At 40.9% G+C, this 21803-nt stretch overlaps 2 protein-coding genes across 4 annotated transcripts in view; both read left to right on the top strand.

Moving 5' to 3' along the window:
- Positions 1 to 6112, top strand: part of VDAC1 (voltage dependent anion channel 1) — a 29659-nt gene extending 23547 nt beyond the window's left edge. For all 3 annotated transcript variants that reach the window (XM_027605264.2, XM_027605263.2, XM_027605262.2), the window contains exons 7-9: positions 1705 to 1855; positions 4146 to 4203; positions 5169 to 6112. In XM_027605264.2, the coding sequence (XP_027461065.1) occupies positions 1705 to 1855; positions 4146 to 4203; positions 5169 to 5260 (301 nt within the window). In that variant the 3' untranslated portion in view covers positions 5261 to 6112. The remainder of the gene's footprint in view (positions 1 to 1704; positions 1856 to 4145; positions 4204 to 5168) is intronic.
- A 4166-nt stretch (positions 6113 to 10278) lies between these two features.
- Positions 10279 to 21254, top strand: C5H5orf15 (chromosome 5 C5orf15 homolog). The gene is made up of 3 exons (XM_027605265.2): positions 10279 to 10489; positions 18269 to 18795; positions 19772 to 21254. The coding sequence occupies exons 1-3, from the start codon at positions 10351 to 10353 to the stop codon at positions 19901 to 19903; spliced, it is 798 nt and encodes a 265-aa protein (XP_027461066.1). The 5' UTR covers positions 10279 to 10350; the 3' UTR covers positions 19904 to 21254.
- The last annotated feature ends 549 nt before the right edge of the window (positions 21255 to 21803 follow it).

Below are 21803 nucleotides of genomic sequence, written 5' to 3'. Positions count from 1 at the left end.
GGCTGTTAGCTGTTTTCCCCACGTATGTGATTTTTAATACGTGTACATGGTTTATTTTTAGCTGGCGTAGAAACAGCTGACACAGCTAATCTGGGTTGCCTTGGTGCTTGTAGAGGCCCTGATGTGTAATAGACGTTCTTTGTGCTTTATGTAGTTGAATTTGAGCAATGACTTCCCTCTGTTTATAGTTTTGAGAGCTCAGTACAGGAAGGCAGTGTTGCTGGTTTTAGAATATATTGAAAAAAACTGACATTTTTTGGACAAACGTGAATCCAGTAAAATATTCCTGTTTCATTTATACTGAAGTCACTCAAAAATCTGTTGTGACAAGCTGCTATTTTGTAGCGTACTCGGATTTTCTGAAGAAGTTAGGATTCCCTGTGAATCAGGGGTTGCCTGGGCTCAACCTGTACTTATTGGAAGCACAATGTCTGTATGGTTGAATTTCAGGGGAAAACTTGAGCATTTAGAATGTATTTATATAGAGCATCTACTTGAGGGAGAGTGTATTGGTGAGGATCAGAGTTTGCAATGAATCAGCAACCTTGGAGAGCTTAGTGAGTTCTAAGCTCTTTGCTGAATTCCAAAGCACATGGGCTCTGCCTTAACCAGTTTCTGATGACATTTCTACTTGAAACACCCAAAGTGATGAGGCAGAATTTTGACACTGTTTCATGTTAAGAATGTGAAGAGGGGAGGGGGATATTTCCAGAGGCTGGAGTCAATATGGTGTGTTTGGAAGAGAGGAAGGAGTTTGTCCCAGTTGGGTTTCATTCTGTTTTTGAAAGAGACATTTTGTAATGCACCAAGTAGCTCCTTTTTCATCGCGTCAGAACTGTAGAGATATTGAGAGTTTGGGCCAAGGGTTTCGCACAGGTGGACAAGTCTGAATCGCAGGTTAAGCTCTTGTCATCATGGCACCTCCAAGGGGTCAGGTCGCTTTTGACTGTGTCTTCACAGCAGTGGCTGCAGCTGGTGGTGCTAAGGGCTATAACCTGCCTTCTGAAAAATACGAGGGGCTCAACCTTTCTTACCATTTCTGATTGCATTTTCTTCTCATTTGCTTCTGTGTCCTTACTATTGTTATGATAGATACATTTATAAAAGTAATAACATTAGCAGTAGCAGCAACAAAAAAACAAAAAAAACCCCAGAATCTCAAGGTCTTACTTGCTTGTATTTATTTATGTATCTACCTATCTATCTATCTATCTATCTATCTATCTATCTATCTATATCAGTTTATTTAGAGAAAGTATGAACAGGGGAGGGGCAGAGGGAGAGAATCCCATGCAGACTCCTTACTGAGCAGGGGAGCCCAACTCGGGGCTCCATCCCATGACCCTGAGATCATGCCCTGAATTGAAATCAAGAGTTGGACGCTCATCTGACTGAGCCACCCAGGTGCCCCGTTGCTTTTATATTAAAGAATATTTTGGAAGCAAGCTTCAAGTTGCATGTAGCCTGAGCTTCCTGCCTTTGGGTGTTGCTGGTGATGGTTCAAATAGCCTTTCCCTTCCTCTGAATCTTCCCAGTGCTGGTGTCTGTTCCAATTCTATCAGACTTTTCCCTACTTGGGTACCTGCTTTGTGATCACTTTGGTTCATTTACAGCATCCCTGTCCTCTGTTAGACTTGAACAGCTGTGCCCAGTTGCAGCCTGCCTTTGGGGGTGGATTAGCATCCATGCTATGCTTGCTTGCAGAAACGATGGGACAGAATTTGGTGGCTCCATTTATCAGAAGGTGAACAAGAAGTTAGAGACCGCTGTCAATCTGGCCTGGACAGCAGGAAATAGTAACACTCGCTTTGGAATAGCGGCCAAGTATCAGATCGACCCTGACGCCTGCTTCTCGGTGAGTACCTGTGGAATCATGCGTTGCCCAGGCTCCACCTGATGGTGGGGTTGTAATCCTTCTGGATTGCTGGGGTTGCATGCTTGGGCTAGAGATTTTCTCCCTGTGAAAAGAGTTTGAAATGAGGAAAGTGCTAATAGTAATAGTGGTGACTGTGGGTGCCAGGTGCTGTGTGCAGCCCGTTATATGCGCGTTACTGTATTTAAATCTTACACAGCCCACTTGAGGTAGGTGCCTTTTCAAAAAAAAATAATCATCCCAACCTTCTGTGCACAAATGAGGAACTGGAAATTCAGAGAGATCGAGGGCAGATGGGGCAGACAGTTGGTAAGTGCTGGGGTCTGGACTTGATGGTTTGCTGGGGAGCCTCCTCCTCTAATCAGCCCTTGTTCCTCCTGCAGACTGTAAAGGGGTTTACTTTGAACTTGAAGGTTTTAAATGTTCATTTTCCTTCTCATTTCTCATTCTCTTGCCCAGCTCCTGTATTGGATATTAAGAAACCAGGCCCTGCCATTTAGCAGTTGGCATCTAATCTTGCAGACTCAGTGGCATTGCTCACAGACCTTTGAATTGCTGTACGATTTTTGCATTAAATCCTGTTGAATTCATCTGTTGTCACAGGGCACTGCTAGCTGCATCCCTTTTGGGGTGGAATGAGGCAATCTCGTGTTGCAGGACGGTCCTTACGTAATTTACAAACAGGCCATTTGAAGTCTGAAATGGCAACGAATCTGGCTCCCTTCACATTAAGCACTTAGAAACAAAGGAAAAGGGGCCTTAGTAATTAGATGGGATAAGCAAAAAGGAAGAGCCAGATAGGGCACTGTCTGCCGGGAGATCTTCCTACCCATTGCTTTGTTCTTTCTCATGGGAATTGTCAGGTCTGAAAACGGCATTCAAGCAGGAAAACATGCACCACGGTAGCCTCAGCTTTTTCCAGGACTTGGTGTTCTCATGGCTTGAGATGGCTCTGCTCCTGACCTCTCCTTATTTCACCGGAAAGGGGCCAGAGAGGCCCAGATTTCCCTACAACTCAGAAGAATGAGGGCAAAATTATTATTGACTCAACTGCTTTATTGAACTTAATTATTTTTTTAATGATTTTATTTATTTATTTGAGAGAGAGAGCACAAGCAGGGGGAGAGGGAGAAGCAGACTCCCTGCTGAGCAGGGAGCCTGTTGCTGGGCTCGATGCCAGGACCCTGGGACCATGACCTGAGCCGAAGGCAGACCCTTAACTGACTGAGCCACCCAGGCACCCCTGAACTTAATTATTAATCAGCATTCACTAAGTGCTGAAATTTAGGTGACTTGGCTAAGTCATTCTTTTGCTGTAATACACATTTTAAATTCAGGCATGGCAATGCTGAACCTTCTTCATGTCACTATGATTTTTTTTTAAATATTTTATTTATTTATTTGACAGAGAGCACAAGCAGGGAGAGCAGCAGAGGGAGAGGGAGAAGCAGGCTCTCCGCTGAGCAGGGAGTCCGACGCGGGCTCGATCCCAGGACCCTGGGATCATGACTTGATCCAAAGGCAGCCGCTTAACCGATTGAGCCACCCAGGCGCCCTGTTACTGTGATTTTTCCCTTTTTCATGAGGGAAAATTCTCTTTTTTTTAAAGATTTTTATTTATTTGAGAAAGAGAGTGAGCGGGAGAGAGCAAGAGAGAGTGCACACGAGCAGGGGCAGAGGGAGAAGCAGGCTCCCCACTGAGCAGGGAGCTCGATGCAGGACTCTATCCCAGGACCCTGGGATCATGACCTGAGCTGAAGGCAGATGGTTAACTGACTGAGCCACCCAGGAGCCCCTATGAAGGCAAAATTCTAGCAATGTTATGCCTTAAAAAAAAACCTCAATACTCCATCTGACATTTGCTCTGTTTTCCCTTATCCTAACAAATAGATTCTGAAGAAATCTTCCATATAAGAAAGGCTTTTATTTCTCTGGCCACAAATGAAAGTGTCTTCACCTGTTATAACTTAAATACAGACCTAATCAGTATAAATGAAATTGGGCATTCATACCTTCAGGAATCAATTAAATAAATAATAATTTCCTTTTAATTGACAGTTGTGTTGACTCTTTGAGTTTTTTTTCTGAGACTTAGCTCTCAGATTTGATAAATTTCATGTTAAATTTAATGAATCCCATAAACAAAGTGGTCATGAAAAAGCATTTGACACTGAAGTCCAGGGTTGGTTGATTACAAAGCTCTTGCTCGTTTTAGAGATGGAAACATGAAGTACTTAACAATTTCACTCTCTCTGATCTTTTCCTTGACTAGGCTAAAGTGAACAACTCCAGCCTGATAGGTTTAGGATACACTCAGACCCTAAAGCCAGGTATGTGTTGCTTTTATAAATTAGTGAAATCAGTTCTTTGCCTTAAAGAAAAATTGGGGTGCTGGTTTGCTTCTTTATGTTACTGCTTATATAATGCCTGTATTGTACATTATAGATGAGCGTATGTAAAGTTTTATAATGAAGTGTTTATAAAAGGGTATAGAGTCATTATAAAACATTTGGAGAATAGAAGTAAGTATGAGAGAAAAAGGCGAAGGCTAACATACATTACACTTTTGGTTATTTTTTTTATCTGTTTTTCCAGTGTGTACGTAATGCTTGATACTTATTTCCAGCAGGTTCTTAAAACTAGCGCATAGATCATCCTCACTGTACAACTGTCATGCAGGTTTCCTCTGCCCAGTTGGCTAGACCAGCCCCTGGTGTGTTAGAGCTACGGAGATGGTGCCATCTTGGGTTTAGTTTGGTCAAATTGGGTCTTTGAGCTCTGGAAATTCTAAGATTGCATGATGGCAGAATCAAGCTATTGTAGGGTAAATACCAGTTAGTTGTGTGCATGTATGTGTGTTTGTGTGCACGCTGATTGGGAGACCTTGGAGTCTGATTCATGGTTGGGTTTCATTTCAAGGCATTTTTGCTGAAGAAGTTTGCTGCCTGGTACCAGTGGTAGAGAGATTACTGTAGCTGGGTACGATGAGAGGACAAAGTCAAGTGGACTCCTGAAAGTGGATTTGGGGAGGCTGTGGAATAATAATTAGTGTTTTATAAGCTCATTCCAGGCTACCAATTAATTATTCCGATGGTGATCAGTAAGACGGGCCGTGTGGTTTTGCCTTGCTGATCACACACAGCTGAAGTGGGTTCTGACTTCGCTGTGGTCTTGCCAGTGTGCTTTAGCGTGCCTCCGTGTGTTAACCTTTCTTCTTGTGTTGACCTTTCTTATCTTTTCTCTCCTCCCTCCCTCCCTCCCTTTTTCCTCTCCCCGTGGACTTTTCCCCCTGCAGGTATCAAACTGACCCTATCCGCTCTGCTGGATGGCAAGAATGTCAATGCTGGCGGCCACAAGCTTGGTCTAGGACTGGAATTTCAGGCATAAATGAATACTGTACAGTCATTTAATTTTAAACTATTTTGAGCCTAGCTACCTTCAGAATTTAGTGTACCTTTTAATGTTGTATGTCTGGGATGCAAGTATTGCTAAGTATCATGTTAGACCTCCAGGTTAAAGATGATTCAGCTTTAAGGTGTTACCCTTTCAGAGGTACAGAAGAAACCCAAGTCCATGAAAAGTTCTTTCAGCTGTAGACTTGGGGGGAGCTTGGTGGCCCCTCCAGAGAGTTCAGGTTTCTTTTTTATCTAGAAATGGCTGCAAATGGAAGCTGATAATTTATAGGCACTTTGTTAATTGGTATGGAGTACATGAATGAAATTATGACTTCCTGAGAATTGAACTGGGTTTCCTACCCGAAGGAAGGAGAGACTCACTGATGGTGTGTATAAACCCATCTGAAAGAGACTTTTTTAGACAGATTTTCCTGACCTGTTTCCACCCCAGTCCATCACCTCTTTTACAACAAAAGTAGTCTGCAGGCTGTGGTAGCTGTTTCTTTTGTCCCATTTTGGGGTAGAGAAGATGGATGTGATGAAGCCACTAATTCAGGACTTAATTCCCTCTCATGTTGTGGTTTTCTGCCCCTGCACCAGAGTATGAAATAGCTTCTAAAAGTCCCAGCTCTGAGCTGGGAAGAGTCTCTGTGACTGTAATCACATTGTGACAACACTCGGAATCTAAATTGGACTTGTTCTATTCTTGCCACTTGGTTTATTTTTTAGCCGTTTAATGGGTACATTTTAGAGTCTTCCATTTTGTGTGGAATTAGATCCTCCCCTTCAAATGCTGTAATTAACATCACTTAAAGTAAAACTTGAATAAAATATTGAAACCTCATTCTGTTGTCTTTATTAAAAGTGTAAGTAAACAGGGCGTTTGTTTGACATTTGTGTTTGCACTGTGTGTGAGAGAGATTTTTAGTTTTCTGTTGTATAACAAATTAGCCAAATTTAGTTGCTTAAAACAACACTCAGTTATTTATTTCACAGGCCTGTAGTTCAGAAATACAGCACGGTGTGACTGGGTTCTCTGTTAAGATTCTCATGATGCTGAAATAAGGATGTCTGCCAGACTGTTCTCATCTGGAGCTTGGGGTCCTCTTCCAGGCTCACATGGTTGTGGCAGAAGTCAACTCTTTTTAGTTGTTGTAGGATAATGGTCTCTTATTTCCTTGCTGGCCAACAGGTAGGAGGTCCTTTCAGCAAATAGAGGCCAGTGCATTCCTTGCCACATGGTCCCTTCCCATCTTCAAAGCTGGAATGGAAGAATTCCCTTACTGTCAAATCCCTCTCACACTTGAAATCTCTAGGAAGAGCGCCAGCCACAACTTACCCTTCTAAAAACTTTATTATGTATTTATTCGTTTATTTAAGAAAGATTTTAGTTATTTGAGAGAGCGCGTGTGCGCGTGCATACATGCGGGGGGAGGAGAATCTCAGCGCGGAGCCCAACACAAGGCTTGATCCCGTGACCCTGAGATCATGACCTGAGCCGCAATCAAGAGTTGGACACTTGACTGACTGAGCCAGCCAGGTGCCCCTATTTTTTATTTATTGAGGTATAATTGACATAGAACATCCTGGTTTCAGGTGTACAGCATAATGATTCAGTATTTGTATATATTGCAAAATAATCACTGCAATACATCTAGTTAACATCTGTCACCACACAGTTACAAGTTTTTCCCCTTGTGATAAGAACTTTTAAGATCTACTCTCTTAGCAACTTTCAAATATACATACGGTATTATTAACTATAGTCACCATCCTGTACATGACATCCCCAGGACTTACTCATTTTATTTATTTTTTAAAGATTTTATTTATTTGAGAGAGAGAGAGAGAGAATGAGAGAGAGAACATGAGAGGGGGGAGGGTCAGAGGGAGAAGCAGACTCCCTGGTGAGCAGGGAGCCCGATGTGGGGCTCGATCCTGGGACTCCAGGATCATGACCTGAGCCGAAGGCAGTCGCTCAACCAACTGAGCCACCCAGGCGCCCCAGGACTTACTCATTTTATAACTGCCCAACCCTTTAAGGGCTCACCTGGTTAGGTGAGGCTCTCTGAGGAAAATCTCCCCTTAAAGTCTGTGCCCTTTAATAACCTAATCACAGTAATGATATCCTGTCATATTCACAGGTCCCTCCCACATTCAAGGGCAGGGGATTATACAAAGGCATGGATCATTGGGGTTCTAGAATTCTGCAATTTAGATTTTAAAAAAAATGACAAGGTGTAAATTTCAAACATTTACAAAGTAGAAGGGTAAACCAGCTTCAGTAAATGTGAACATTTTTTCCTATTCAATAATACATATTTTTAGGCAGAGTTCCTTTTTATGGATGTTTGGAAGTGAATGCCAAACAAGTATCAGATTTACTTAACCATTTTGTGCCATCCAAAACTTGCTGGCCTCAGTATTTGTCATACTGTCTTTTTTTTTAAATACATTTTTTAAAGATTTTATCCATTTTATTTCAGAGAGAGGGAGTGAGAGAGAGAGCACGAGAGGGGAGGAGTGGGAGAGGGAGAAGCAGACTCTCCGCCGAGCAGGGAGCCCAATGTGGGGCTCGATCCCAGGACCCTAGGCTCATGACCTGAGCCAAAGGCAGACACTCAATGACTGAGCCACCCAGGCGTCCCTGTCATACTGTCTTCATTGGGTTCATGAGGATCTGTATATGTTTCAAAGTGAACTTCTGAATATGTCCAGAGATTTTGGCTTATAATGGTTGTTGGGTACATCCAGTGAGCTGGTATTTTGAAATGTACATAGGACCCTCTGAATATTGAGGGTATATTTCCCTCCCCACTTACGTATTAAGTATCTGCCTGTTGTATGCAGCATGTCAGAATATTGCGCAAAATTCCTTGAGTTCATGATATCTCACCAGTAAGAACCAAAACACACTGGTATGGGGACAAAAGGAAGAAAGTGGACCAAGAAGAGAAGATTGAAGGTGTGTTTATTACAGAAAAAGGCCTTTGTCTGAATCTGCCAACAAGCAGAAGCTGGAATCGAGAGGCTTATTCATTAAACTGAGTGGTGGTTTGTGTACTCAAGAGAAGGGAAAGCTCCAAGGGAATTTGGGAAGACTTTGTATCCTGGCTACCATGGAGGATTTGCAATAAGGGCACCATTCAGTCTATCTAGGCTTGTGGTGGGCTTAGGGAAACCAACATGAATGACCTCTTAGTTTTCTTAACACAGAGTTTGTGTGTTTCTGAGCTGTTACTGGGGCCAGATAAATGTTAAGGGAAACGAGATTCAAGAGAACAGGGGCCCTTCTCTCCTTAGAAGGGCAGTTCAGCTGTGTCTCTGGAGGATCCTTCTGTGGGAATCACGGAGATTAGAGTGGTGAAGCTATGGGTACAGCAAATGTCTTGCTTCATGCCACAATGATTTTCCTGCAAATCAATCAAGTGGAACTTCTGATTTTTAAGCCTACATTTAAAAAACATTCGCAGAATACACAGACCAAAGCATGTGTCAAGGCTGTAAGGGAATTTTAAATCTGCATTTTCATATACTGGGGGTTTCAAGTTACAAAATTTAAAAAGTAACAGATACTTACTGTAGGAAATGTGGAGGCTGTTTGCACCCTACTTCCTATCCCGCTTTCCTGCTTTTTCTCCATTACGCCTTTACCATTGTATAGTGTATATTTTACACTACTGTCTTCCTCACAAAATAAACTCCACAAAGGTATGTGGTTCATTTTGTTAACTGCTGTATACTGAAATATGAAAAGGTGCTAAATAGTTGAAGTAATAAATGATTAGGAGAAAGATAAAAAGTAAAACTTCCACCTATAATTCCACCACCTAGATATGGCCACTGTGAACATTTGAGTTTCATTTGCCTTTGGGAGAGGGAGGGCAGCTACTTCCCTTTTGGGATCAGTCTGTTATCCAGGCAGATATTCCTTTTAACAAAAATTTTTTTAAAGATTTTATTAATTTATTTGAGAGAGAGAAAGCAGGAGGAGGAGCAGAGGGAGAATCCCAAGCAGAGTCCCTCCTGAGCACAGAGGTGAAGGCAGGGCTGGATCTCACCCTGAGATCACGATCTGAGCCAAAATCAAAAAGTTGGCCGCTTAAAATAAGTCAGAGAAAGACAACTGTATGATTTCACTCATATGTGGAATTTAAAAAACAAAACGGAGCATAGGGGAAGGGAGGGAACAATAAAACAAAACGAAATCAGAGAGGGAGACCAATCATAAGAGACTCATCATAGGAAACAGGGTTGCTGGAGGGGGAAGGGGGGGATGGGGTAACTGGGTAATGAGCATTAAGGAGGGCACCCGATGGAATGAGCACTGGGTGTTATAAAAGACCGATGAATCACTGAACTCTGCCTCTAAAACTAATAATACACTATATGTTAATTGAATTAAAAAAAAAGTTGGCTGCTTAACCCACAGAGCCATCCAGTCACCCGTTTCTTTTAACAATGTTTTAGGGGCTCCTGGCTGGCTCAGTCCATAAAGCATGCCACTCTTGATCTCAAGGTTGTAAGTTCGAGCCCCACTTTGGGTAGAGAGATTACTGAAAAATAAAGTCTTTAAAAAAAAAACAACCCATTTTTTTTTTTTTTAAGATTTTATCTGACAGACAGCGAGAGAGGGAACACAAGCAGGGGGAGTGGGAGAGGGAGAAGCAGGCTCCCCGCGGAGCAAGGAGCCCAATGCGGGGCTCAATCCCAGGACCTCGGGATCATGACCTGAGCTGAAGGCAGACGCTTAACGACTGAGCCACCCAGGCACCCCAGAAAAACCCCAATGCTTTTAAAATACTTTCCTGAACTGTATAGTATCCCATCACATGGCAGGCAGGGAGGGGCTCTCTCTGACCCTCTCTTCATCTAACATTTACAGCCTCGGGGCGCCTGGGTGGCTCAGTCTGGCTCAATCTGTTAAGCGACCCCCTCCTTATCGGGTCTCCTGAGCCCCTCACGCTAGGCTGTGACGTCATCACGTTGGGACGCAGATGCCTCAGGCCGTGGTGCCATACGCAGCGTCTGATGTCATGACGTAGAGCCTAGCAACAGCGCAGGCTCCTGGCGGAGTCCGTTATGGCCGCTGCTACCTTGAAGAGGATGAGAGGAACCGTGCAAGCGAAACTGCGGCCTTCGCCGGGCCTTCAGGTCCCCGAAGTATTGGCGCGGCCGCTGGTCCTGGCGCTCCTGCTTGCGTCCGCCGCCATGTCCAGTGGTAAAGGGGGCGCGGCGGCAGGGCGGGCGCGGGCGGGGAGACAGGCCCGGCCAGGGAAAGGACGCTTCCGAGTGTCCGGAGCAGATGGCTGTGTGTAGATAGGGCAGGGTCTCTAGGGGCGAGGACGGACAGTAGGCTGTTTGAGGGAGTCTAAGGAGGTGGGGTCTCTGAGAAGCCCGAGAAGTGGGGAGGAGAGATGCGGGGATCCAGGGAGCAGAGTATGTAGATGGGCGTGGAGGGAGGAGTGGTGGTGTTGGTCTAGAGTCTTGAAGAATGGGTTGCCAGAGGGGATGGCGGGTGCTAGGATCTCCCAAATTGCTTGGAGCGGGGAGTCGTGAGGGGACAGAGGGAACAGATCACCGGTGAGGAGATGGCCGCGGTTAGGACGTGTGGTGTCTCGAGAGGGTCCCAGGGTGGGGGGAGGCACCCAGGGGTCTAGCAGGACCAAGGGAGTGTGGGCGGTTTCCGGAACGGGTGAGATTAAGTAGTAAAGACTAGGGTGGGCAGGGGCACTGACCAGACTGAGCTGATGGAATATTTTGGAGAGCAAAAGTGAAGGGGAGAAAGCTATCTTAGGGTACTGGTGCATCTCTGAGACCTGGGAGGTTCTGGTGCTCGGTAAAGAGCCAGGATACTGAGGCTTTGGGTTCCTGAGGAGCTTGGGACGAGGAGAGGAGGAAGGAGACGAGGGAGATTTTTTGTAAACATGGTTCCCTGTGTCCTGGCTTAGCCGGACAAGACTGCTTCATTTTAATGGAGTTGTAGGATTTGATTATTTCGTTAAAAAATTTTTATTAAAATTCTTTTTATTATTTATTGAGGTATGATTGGCATATAACATGTTAGATTCAGGTGTACAATATAGTGATATGATACTTGTGTACACTGGGAGCTGATCACCACGGTAGGTGTAGGTAGCGCTCATCACAATACAGAGTTACAAAAATTTTTTTTCTTGTAATGAGAGCCTTTAAGATTTACTCTCTTACAACTTTCAAATATGCATTACTATATTACTGACTAGAGTCACCATGCTATATATTACATCCTTATGACTTATTTTGTAATTGGGAGTTAGTACTTTTTTTTGTTAAGATTTTATTTATTTGACAGAGAGAGACACAGCGAGAGAGGGAACACAAGCAGGGGGAGTGGCAGAGGGAGAAGCAGGCTTCCCTCTGAGCAGGGAGCCCGATGCGGGGCTCGATCCCAGGACCCTGGGACCGTGACCCGAGCCGAAGGCAGTCGCTTAAGGACTGAGCCACCCAGGCGCCCCAAGGAAGTTAGTACCTTTTGATGCTCTTCTGCCGTTTCTCCAACCTCTAACTCCTTCTTCTCTGGCAACCATCAGTCTCTTCTCTATGAGTTTGACTTCTTTGTTTTGTGTTGATTTTTTTGTTCCACATACAGGTGAAATCATATGGTATTTGTCTTTCTCTGTCTGACTTCTTTCAGTTAGCATAATGCCTCAAGGTCCATCCGTGTTGTCACAGATGCCATATTTCATTTTGTGTGTGTGTATGGCTGAGTATTATTCCATTGTATATACACACCACATCTTTATCTGTTCATCCATCCATGGGCATTTCGGTTGTTTCCATATCTTGGCTCTTGTAAATAATGCTACATGATTAAGTATTTCTTTTTTTAGAAATGTTACATTGTGAATGAAGATATTGAAGTCTTTATCAGGAAATAAAGAAATATGTAACCTAGGACCTGAGACTTGGGGGGAACAAATCCATTAATAAGAATTTGTAATGATTAAGCAGTATTTTGTTTAGTATTCCCTTTTTTCTTTAGGCCAAGACACAGTCCTGCTTTTCTCCTTAAATCTTTTTTGACTTTTCAGTGAAAAACAGTATGAATGGGATAGTGTTTTCTTATTTGCCGACAGGGGCTGTCTAGCCATACATTCGTCTATTACAGTGCTGTGGTTACTTCCTTAGGTTTCCTTAGCAGCAATGAGGGTAGGGCAGCCACCATCCCAGAAGCATTTGTAAGTCTGTGGCGAAGGACTGAGGTTCATTTTCCCAAGGCCCTTTCATCATGAGTAAACTATAATGAGGATTTCTCTGGTTAATGCAGATATTCCTGTTCCTAAAGTGCTTACGTAGCACGATTGTTTAGTTATTTAATCATTTAAGAAAAAAACCTGACATTTAAGCATTTATATTTCTTACTGGAATGCTTAAGACATACAGTTTGAGGGGTCTATAGCTGGTAACTGTATTTCAGAAACAGCCTTTCCCCTGGTTGAAAATTTTGTAGGGAGGGGCAAGCGAGGGGGGAGTGTGGAGTATTAAGGTGTCTTGTCTTTTTATTTATTAGAGTGCCATAAATAGTTCTCCAGCTAAACTGGGACATTTTAGATAATCTCTTTTCAAATTTTAAATTTTAATTTAATTTTATTTATTTAAGGTTTTATTTATTTGTCAGAGAGAGAGAGAGAGCACAAGTAGGGGGAGCGGCAGGCAGAGGGAGAAGCAGACTCCCCTCTGAGCAGGGAGCCCAATGCGGGACTTGATCCCAGAACCCTGGGATCATGACCCGAGCCAAAGGCAGATGCTCAACTGACTGAGCCACCCAGGTGCCCCAATCCTTTTTTTTTTTTTAATTAAGTCTTTCTCTCAATTTAAAATTCTTATTATTCTCTACTAAAAATAATTTAAATGTAACATCTATGCTCTTAAGAGGGAAGCAGCAGTACAGTACAGCATGGCATTTGTAAAATTTTAAGAGAAGTGTTTTTTTTTCTTTAAATTTTTTTGTTATGTTAATCACCATACAGTACATCATTAGTTCTTGATGTAGTGTGCCATGATTCATTGTTTGTGCATAACACCCAGTGCTCTACGCAGAACGTGCCCTCTTTAATACCCATCACCAGGCTAACCCATCCCCCCACCCCCCTCCCTTCTAGAACCCTCAGTTTGTTTTTCAGAGTCCATCGTCTCTCATGGTTCATCTCCCCCTCCGATTTACTCCCCTAAGAGAAGTGTTTTTTTTTAAGCATACCTTATGGTAGAGTGATTTCAAAGTAATTACTCTTTTATTTATTTTATTTTATTTTTATCTTTAAATTTATTTTGAGAGAGCACGAGCAGGGGGAGGAGCAGAGGGAAAGGGAGAAGTAGACTCCCTGCCGAGCAGGGAGCCCGATACAGGGCTCATCCCAGGACCCCCAGTATCATGACCTGAGCCGAAGGTGGATCCCTAACAGACTGAGCCGCCCAGGCACCCCAAAGTAATTACTGTATTAATAAAAAAATAACAGTCTAGATAGGATGTGTTGAGCTCCAAACTTCAAGTAAGCATAGAAAGTTAGAAAGTTACTACATTAGATTTATTTAAACTTGTTCCATATTAAGTTTCTTAAAATTTCAGTACTTGGGTGTATTCTTGACAATCTGTAAGGATTTAAAATTTTTATTTTGACAGAATAAAAAATAATATAAGCATTATTTTTGATCACTGGTTGATCACCTTATGATTAAGTCTTGCCATGTCATTTCAAAAGTGCCTACTTTCTATGTTTGTCATTAAATTGCTCCCAAATGATCACCTAAATTCAATGTGTAGTGCGTTTAATTTTTGAGCCCATGTTTCCCAATCCAGTGTGAATGAATTCTCAGGGTCCTCTGCATTCTTGTTTAAGAAGTATCGATGTAGTTGATTTTAAGACAGTTTTTTAAAGGGACCAGTAGAAGAGAATTAAATGTAGAATGTTATTTTTAAAATGTTGTTTTAACTAGAGTGGAAATACCAAATAGAAAAGGGTAAAAATGGAACATTTAGAAGTCTAAAGTAATACATATGGTTCTAGAAGCTCAACAATTAAATCCATAAAGTCAAAGTCACTTTGTTCTGAATACTCTTCATTTCTGACTAGATCAAATTCTCCGATTTGAAGGAGTGGAGGCCCAGGAGGTCCAAGTTTTTACTCCTTGAACAGTACTTACTAATTTTGCTTCTACTTGGTGCTAGGTATTGGAGTTATAACAACAAATGGGGTGACATTGGAGATACCCTTAGAAGACTGAGTGCGGTTTTGCCTGGCTGATAACTATGGAAAAGGCTTTTCAGAGGGTGTGATAGGTGCAAAGATGCTACTTGGGAAGTGGTGTAGGTAGGGTTTGTGGTGAGAATTGGGTCAAGAGCATATTCAGTAAACATTTATTGCTATCTGTTAAGTAGGCAACAGGGACAGAGTAGTTTGGGAGTTTAGTAAGAGATGAGATTGAGGTAACGGGTGCCAGATCATGTAGGATCTTGTAGCCTATTACAAAGACTTTGAATTTCACTTTTGAGAGAAGAGGAGAGCGCCCAGAGGGTTTTAAGCCGAAGGAGTAACATCATTGAACTGAAGTTTTTACAGGGCGATTCTGGCTGCTGTGTGGAGACCGGACAGTAGGGGTTCAAGTAGAAGCAGGCAGATCATTCAGAAGGCCTTACTGTTTGGGGAGTGGGAAGTAAAAATATATTTCTTTAAACTTTTTATTTTGAAATAATTGTAGATTCACTTGCAGTTGTAAGAAATAATACAGATCCCGCGTACCCTTTACCCAGTTTTCCCAGTGGTAACGTCTTAAGAAACTGTAGTACCATATCACAACCAGGATACTGACATGGATACAGTCAAGATAAAGAGCATTTCCATCAACCTCTTGTGTTGCTTTTTTATAATTACTCCCACTTCCTTCCTGTCCCCACTCCCTCCTGAAATCCTGGCAACCACTAATCTGTTATTTATTTCTTTATTTTTATCATTTGAAGAATGTGATATAAATGGGAATCATATGGTATGTAACTTTTTGGAAATGGCTTTTTTTTTTTTTTTTTTTTACCTAGCATAATTCTATGGAGAGTCATCAAATTGTTTCATGTGTCAATAGTTCTTTTTTACTGCTGAGTAATATTTTGTTATTATATAGATACACTGCACTTTGTTTAACCATTCATCCTTTGAAGGACAGCTGGGTTGCCTCCAGTTTTTGGCTTTTATGATTAAAGCTGCTGTAAACATTCATGTACAGATTTTTTGTGTGATTGTTAAGTTTTCATTTCTTTGGGATAAATGCCCAGGAGTGCAATAGCTGGGTTATATGGTAGTTACATATTTAATTTTTTAAGGAACTGCCAAACTGTTTTCTGGCATAGTTTTCCTATTTTGTGTTACCACCAGCAACATTTAAGTGATCTAGCTTCTCTGCATCTTTGCCAGTATTTGGTGTTGTCATTACTTTTTATTTCAGTTATTCTGATAGGTGTGCAGTGATATCTTTATCGTGGTTTTAATTTGCATCTCCCTAGTGGCTAATAATCTTTTCCTGTGCTTATTTGCCATCTGTCTATTCTCTTCAGTGAAATGTGCCTCTGTGTCTGTTGCCTGTGTTCTAATTGGATGGTTTGCTTTTTCGTTTTTGAGTTTTCAGATTTTTTATGTATTCTGGATACTAGTCCTTTTTTGGGTTGGGGCTCACAGATATTTCTTCCTTTGTGTAGCTTATCTTTTCATCCTCACAGGAAAGTCTTTCATGGAGCAAAAGTTTTTCATTTTGATAGAATCAAATTTATGGATTTTTTCCTTTTATGTACTGTGTTTTTGGTGTCAGGTCTACAAATTTGTGTCTAGTCCTAGATTCTAAAGATTTTTTCCCTTTGTCTTTTACATTTATTTTTATTTTTTTAAAGCTTTATTTATTTGAGAGAGCAAGCTACTATGTGCCCTGCCGTCCAGAGCAAGGGGAGGAGCAGAGGGGGAGGGAGAGGAAGAGGGAGAGAATTTCAAGCAGAATCAGTGCTGAGTGTGAGCCAGAGGTAGGCTTGATCTCATGACCCTAAAATCATGACTGAGCTGAAACCAAGAGTTGGATGCTTAACCGACTGAGCCACCCAGGCATCCCTACATTTTACATTTAAATTTGTGATCCAAGGGAAGTTAAATATATCAGAGAAATAGCAATATATAATACTATTGCAAATATAAAAATTCTTTTAAGAAATTCCTGTTAATAGTTTTCTGAATGCTATACTCAATTGTAGGACCTGTTTCCTTCTTTTCTTCCAATGGAAAGTTTCAAGGAACCAACTGTTGAAAATACTTTAAGGCAGTTTTACTAATTTACTAATTTTTTTTTTACCAATTTACTAAATTATTTTTTCTAAGAGATTTCATTCAGTCCAGTTGATACTAGCTATTTTTTCTATACAAAATAGGTGTCAACTATGATACACAAACCAGAATGTATTCATGTATTCAAGTATTACATGTTTGAACAAGGAGTGGTCTGTTAGGTTGTTAATTTACGTGTATGCACATGTTTGTGAAAGCCTGGGAAGGGTTTGGTTTAATCTTACCCCTATAAAATATTTTACTTTAATTTGATGGACTTTAAAATAGTACTTTGTATTTTCAGATCTGATGTGACAGTTCCTCTTTTTTAAAAAAAGATTTATATACTTTTAGAGAGAGAGAGAGCGAGCATTGGGGAGGGGCAGAGGGAGAGAGAGTCTTAAGCAGACTCTGTGCTGAGTGTGGAGCCCGACACAGGGCTGGATCTCACAACCCTGAGATCATGACCTGAGCCGAAACCAGGACTCAGACGCTTAACCCTGACTACACCACCCAAGTGCCCCAGACAGTTCCTTTTTTTACAAGTATAATGGATATTCTTGAAGCTTTTCAACAGATACTACATTAGATTGTATATTAGAAACACTGTTAAATTTCAGCAGGATTCTTCTGAACTTTTGGTGTATAGAGCTACTTCTGTAAACAATTTAAACTACTTTAGTAAACCACCCTGAGTGGGTAGGAACATAGGGAAATAAGAGCTTGTATGTGTTTGGTGTCACTCCCATACTGGATTGCCTTCCCCAATCTTTAAAATAGTCTAGTTTACACTTAGTTTTCAGGTTTCCAATTCAATTTCCATTTCTTCCCCTTAAGGAGTTTTTGCTTTCTTCTCCCTAAGAATACCTAAATTAAAAAAAAAAAAAAAAAGGAAAAAAAGAAAAAGAACAAAAAAGGAAATTGGGAGAGGAGGTCTTCTGGTTTTAGTATCACTTAGAAATGCTGACTACAGCTTGCTTATAGCTTCTCTTAAATTTGTTGTATTGAAAATAGTTTCACATTTTTTTTTAAAAAGATTTTATTTATTTGAGAGAGAGAGAGAGAGAGAAAGCACAAGCAGGGTGAGCAGCAGAGGGAGAAGGAGAAGCAGACTCCCTGCTGAGCAGCGAGCCAGAACACTGGACTCTATCCCAGGACCCTGGGATCATGACCTCAGCTGAAGGCAGACGCCTAACCAATGGAGCCACCCAGGCACCCGTTAGGTTCACATTCTATATCTAGTTTGTGACCTTACTGTTCTGGAGATGGGGTGCAGTCTGGACAATGGTTATTGAAGTCCAGCTCCTTTGTGAAATGAAAACAGAGGGGATGGATAGGAGCTTTGTGTGAATTTCACCATTGTGACGTAAAGTTACCCCTCTCTATTCTTTCCTTTTTCTTTTGCTGACAGGCTACATAATGTAGTAGGTCTCTTATGGTGCTAAACTTGTTAATTTCTGGCTAAAGAGTTATTACCTGATGAATAATTGACTAAGAAGAAATGTAACTGATTGCTGGCTATTGAGACTTATTAACAAATTCTCAAGGGAAAGAGGAATTTGGCAAAGAGAAATGCTTAGTGAAAAATTTAGGTGAATATCCTTCTAGCTTGGTGGAGATAAAGTTGGAGATTTCAGTTTAATGTTCTTTATTCACTATTTTAGCTCTACCGAATACTGATGTGCAGAGCCACACTGTACTCCCGCCAGATGTTTCTGCTCCAAATATGAGTGCTTTAACACATGAAAACCAAACCAAACTTTCTGTCTTCCAAATCAACACCACTCTCCAACCCACAGCTAGTACAGAGAAAGGTGGAGGGGCATCTGTAGCCCCTCATCCGTCACCTACTACTTCTCTGTCTCAAGAGGAAACAGATAACAATGAAGATCCCAGCATAGAGGAGGAGGATCTTCTCATGCTCAACAGTTCTCCGTCCACTGCCAAAGACACTGTGGACAATGGAGACTATGGAGAACCAGACTATGACTGGACCACCAGCCCCAGGGATGATGAGTCCAGTGAGGCTCTGGAAGAAAACAGGAACTACATGGAAATTGAACAGTCAGTGAGATCTTTTAAGACCCCATCCTCAAATATTGAAGAGGAAGATAGCCATTTCTTTTTTCATCTTATTATTTTTGCTTTTTGTATTGCTGTTGTTTACATTACATATCACAACAAAAGGAAGGTATGTTTGGGGTTTTCAGCCCCTCTAATTGCCCTTTATTATCTCAGTCATATTTCTTACTAATGTTTTTGATGATTCAGAATTTTTTTCTTTTTTAGTCAAGTTTAAATTGACTTGAAGTCAATTATCTTAAATTGACTGAAGTAAAATATCAAGATGTCTATCAGTTTATAAACCTATGGTATATTTTAATAAATTACAGACAGAATGCTTTACCTTGAATGCTTCTAAAAAAAGAAGTCAAACTTTTTTGAGCAAAACCAAAGCCTAGTGGTTTTTGAAAAACAGGTATTATGTCTTAAGTTAGCATTGTTCCTTCAGTGGGAATACTGTGGAGAAAGATTGTTAATTTAATACTTTTAATTAAGTAAGCATTGAACTTAATAGTATTTTTTTTTTAAAGATTTTATTTATGTATTTGACAGAGAGACAGTGGGATGGGGAACACAAGCAGGGGGAGTGGGAGAGGGAGAAGCAGGCTTCCCGCTGAGCAGGGAGCCTGACGCAGGCCTCGATCCCAGGACCCCGGGATCATGACCTGAGCCGAAGGCAGACGCTTAACAACTGAGCCACCCAGGTGCCCCAATAGTATTTTAATATTTTTTTTCCTGGTTGTAAAATCGTTACATATTTATTTTGAATGCCAGTGATATTCTCTCCCAGTGTTGAAATGTTGGGCTGTCTCTGATCTAAACACATAAGGGACTTGTTAAATAGGCAGGCTCCTGGGCTCCACCGCAATCTACTAATTCATCACTGCAGATAGAACCCAGAATCAGTCTTCAGCAAGCACTCTGTACGTTAAAATTTGAGTAGCACTGTTTAACTTTGTTTACATGATGGAAAATAAAGCCCTTTTGTTGTTGTCTTTTTACTTTTCGAATTTGGGAATCTGGGAGAGAGTGCACTTGTTACACTTTTAGCCTATCCTCTATTTGCTTTTTTTGAATATCTAATTTATTTTGTTTTTTTCCAGATTTTCCTTCTGGTTCAAAGCAGGAAATGGCGTGATGGTCTTTGTTCCAAAACAGTGGAATATCATCGTCTAGACCAGAATGTTAATGAGGCAATGCCTTCTCTGAAGATTACCAATGATTATATTTTTTAAAGCACTGTGATTTGAGTTTGCTTATTATGTAATTTTATTTGCTTGACTTTTTTATATAATACTGTGCAGATGTTTGCCATAGGCAGTGGGTACTTAAATGAGAGATGGGTCTCTCTTTATTTTGCCTTGGTGCTTTGGAAATGAAATGTCACAAACAAGGAGTATATAATTTTTTATCTACAATTTTAGAGGTAAATTTAATCAGGTGTTCAGAATGTGGAGCTAAGCATTATCTGTTAGTTTTGTTTTAGATTTCTTTATTGTACTTCTTCTGGAAGTATTAGTAATACTAGTTTTAAAAGATCCCAACCTTCAACTAAATCCTAAACATGTCTGGTACTGCTGGCTCAGATTCTCTTTCTGCCATCCAAGTACTATTTTTTAAGCCACATTTTGTGCTCCCAAACTGTAATCTACAAGGATGTGTGTAATACTGCTTGGCGTATAAGTAACATTTTTTTCTTCCAGGAAAATTGCTTTGGATATTTTTGGGTAATTTAAATATAATTTAAGATAATGATATTGCTCAATCTGACCACAATTTTAGGTAACACAATAAATGTCTCTAGAAATTCTGGCAATAGAGAGACTAGTTTGCAGTGGACATAGATAAAATGTTACAGAGATACCATATTTTGGCTTGAATTACTGAATTAAATTTAGAAGTAGAAATTGTGGGAAAATACTAAATATACATACAATTGCTTTTAGTTAGCAATTGATTGTAGCACAGGTTCCTCCAAGCTTTCAAGTAAGGAGCAGAGTTTAAAATTGTATCACACTTTATTACTTTATAGTAAGTTTGAGTAAATCTTAGGGGCCATTATCACTTAAATAATACTGTTTCTAGGCCTTTCAAATTAAAATTATACCTGAATGAAGTTGTTTGTATACATAAAGGATAAATGTGTACACTGACTTTTTCTCCCCCCTGTACTTGTTTTATTTTCTTCTGTTTTGTTTTTCACAGCAACTGGAAATTATTTACTGTATTTCATTTTAGCCTGTCTTTATATAATAAAGAGTTGATGAGTATGTAAATATGTGATTTGAACCATGTTTGACTTAAAATGTCACTGCAGCTTTTTAGAAAACATAGCCCTTAATATATGTTAAAACACCTACTCAGAAAGCCCGGGTGAGCCAGTGGGCATGTGCTTTGTGTAAAGATGGAAGAAGTAGGGCAATCCACCATTTCTTTCAGGTGGACAATTTACTCTCGTGATAAGGAAGGGGAGCACAGTGGAAATACACCTGAACTGTTTTATTGCAGTAATTTTTCATATCTGAAATTGTATTATTTAATATTTTGAATAAGATTTTAAAAATAAATGGCAAAGATATAAATCTATGATTTTATAAGTGTGTTTCATTTTAATGGTGGCATGGAGTCCTTCCTTTGGGTGGTGATAGAGGGGTCATGTTTTGTTTGGGAGGAAGCTAAACTGACTAGCTTGTTTTTGTTCCTTTTAGCAGTAGTACTCTGCCTCTATGAACCCTCTCAGATTTCTAAATCCTACTTCAGGTCCAGTTTTCTGCTAGGTACTGAAGTTTATTGAAAACTGTGGCAAAGTAGGATTGCAAAGAAAAGTAAAGCAGCTAAATCAGTGTATACTTTTTAGCATTCTGGCCTCCCTGTTGTCTCCCTGTTGAAGGTTCCCCTATCAGGAAGCTCATACCCCCTTAGTGGATCTAGGGTTCTTGGGCTTTTCCTGATGGCACAATCTTTGCATTCCATGTCCAGTGCTGCAATCAAGTGGTCTTTGACTTTTGGAGTGTCACATCATACGTTGATGCCAGTGGGATGCCTGACTGACTCAGTGGGTGGAGCATCTGACTCTTGATCTTGGGGTTGTGAGTTTGAGCTCCCTGTTGGGTGTGGAGATTACTTAAAAAACAT

The sequence above is a fragment of the Zalophus californianus genome, chromosome 5 (genome assembly GCF_009762305.2).
Source record: "Zalophus californianus isolate mZalCal1 chromosome 5, mZalCal1.pri.v2, whole genome shotgun sequence".
NCBI lineage: Eukaryota > Metazoa > Chordata > Mammalia > Carnivora > Otariidae > Zalophus > Zalophus californianus.
The sequence above is the reverse complement of the archived record's forward strand: the minus strand, read 5'-3'. Positions and strand labels throughout refer to the sequence as shown.

Bases quoted from the DNA above. Each gene is read 5' to 3' on its own strand.
- C5H5orf15 (XM_027605265.2), top strand. From the start codon at position 10,351: ATGGCCGCTGCTACCTTGAAGAGGATGAGAGGAACCGTGCAAGCGAAA. The intron at 10,490-18,268 runs GTAAAGGGGGCG...TCACTATTTTAG, and splicing joins GTCCGCCGCCATGTCCAGTG to CTCTACCGAATACTGATGTG. The intron at 18,796-19,771 runs GTATGTTTGGGG...GTTTTTTTCCAG, and splicing joins CATATCACAACAAAAGGAAG to ATTTTCCTTCTGGTTCAAAG.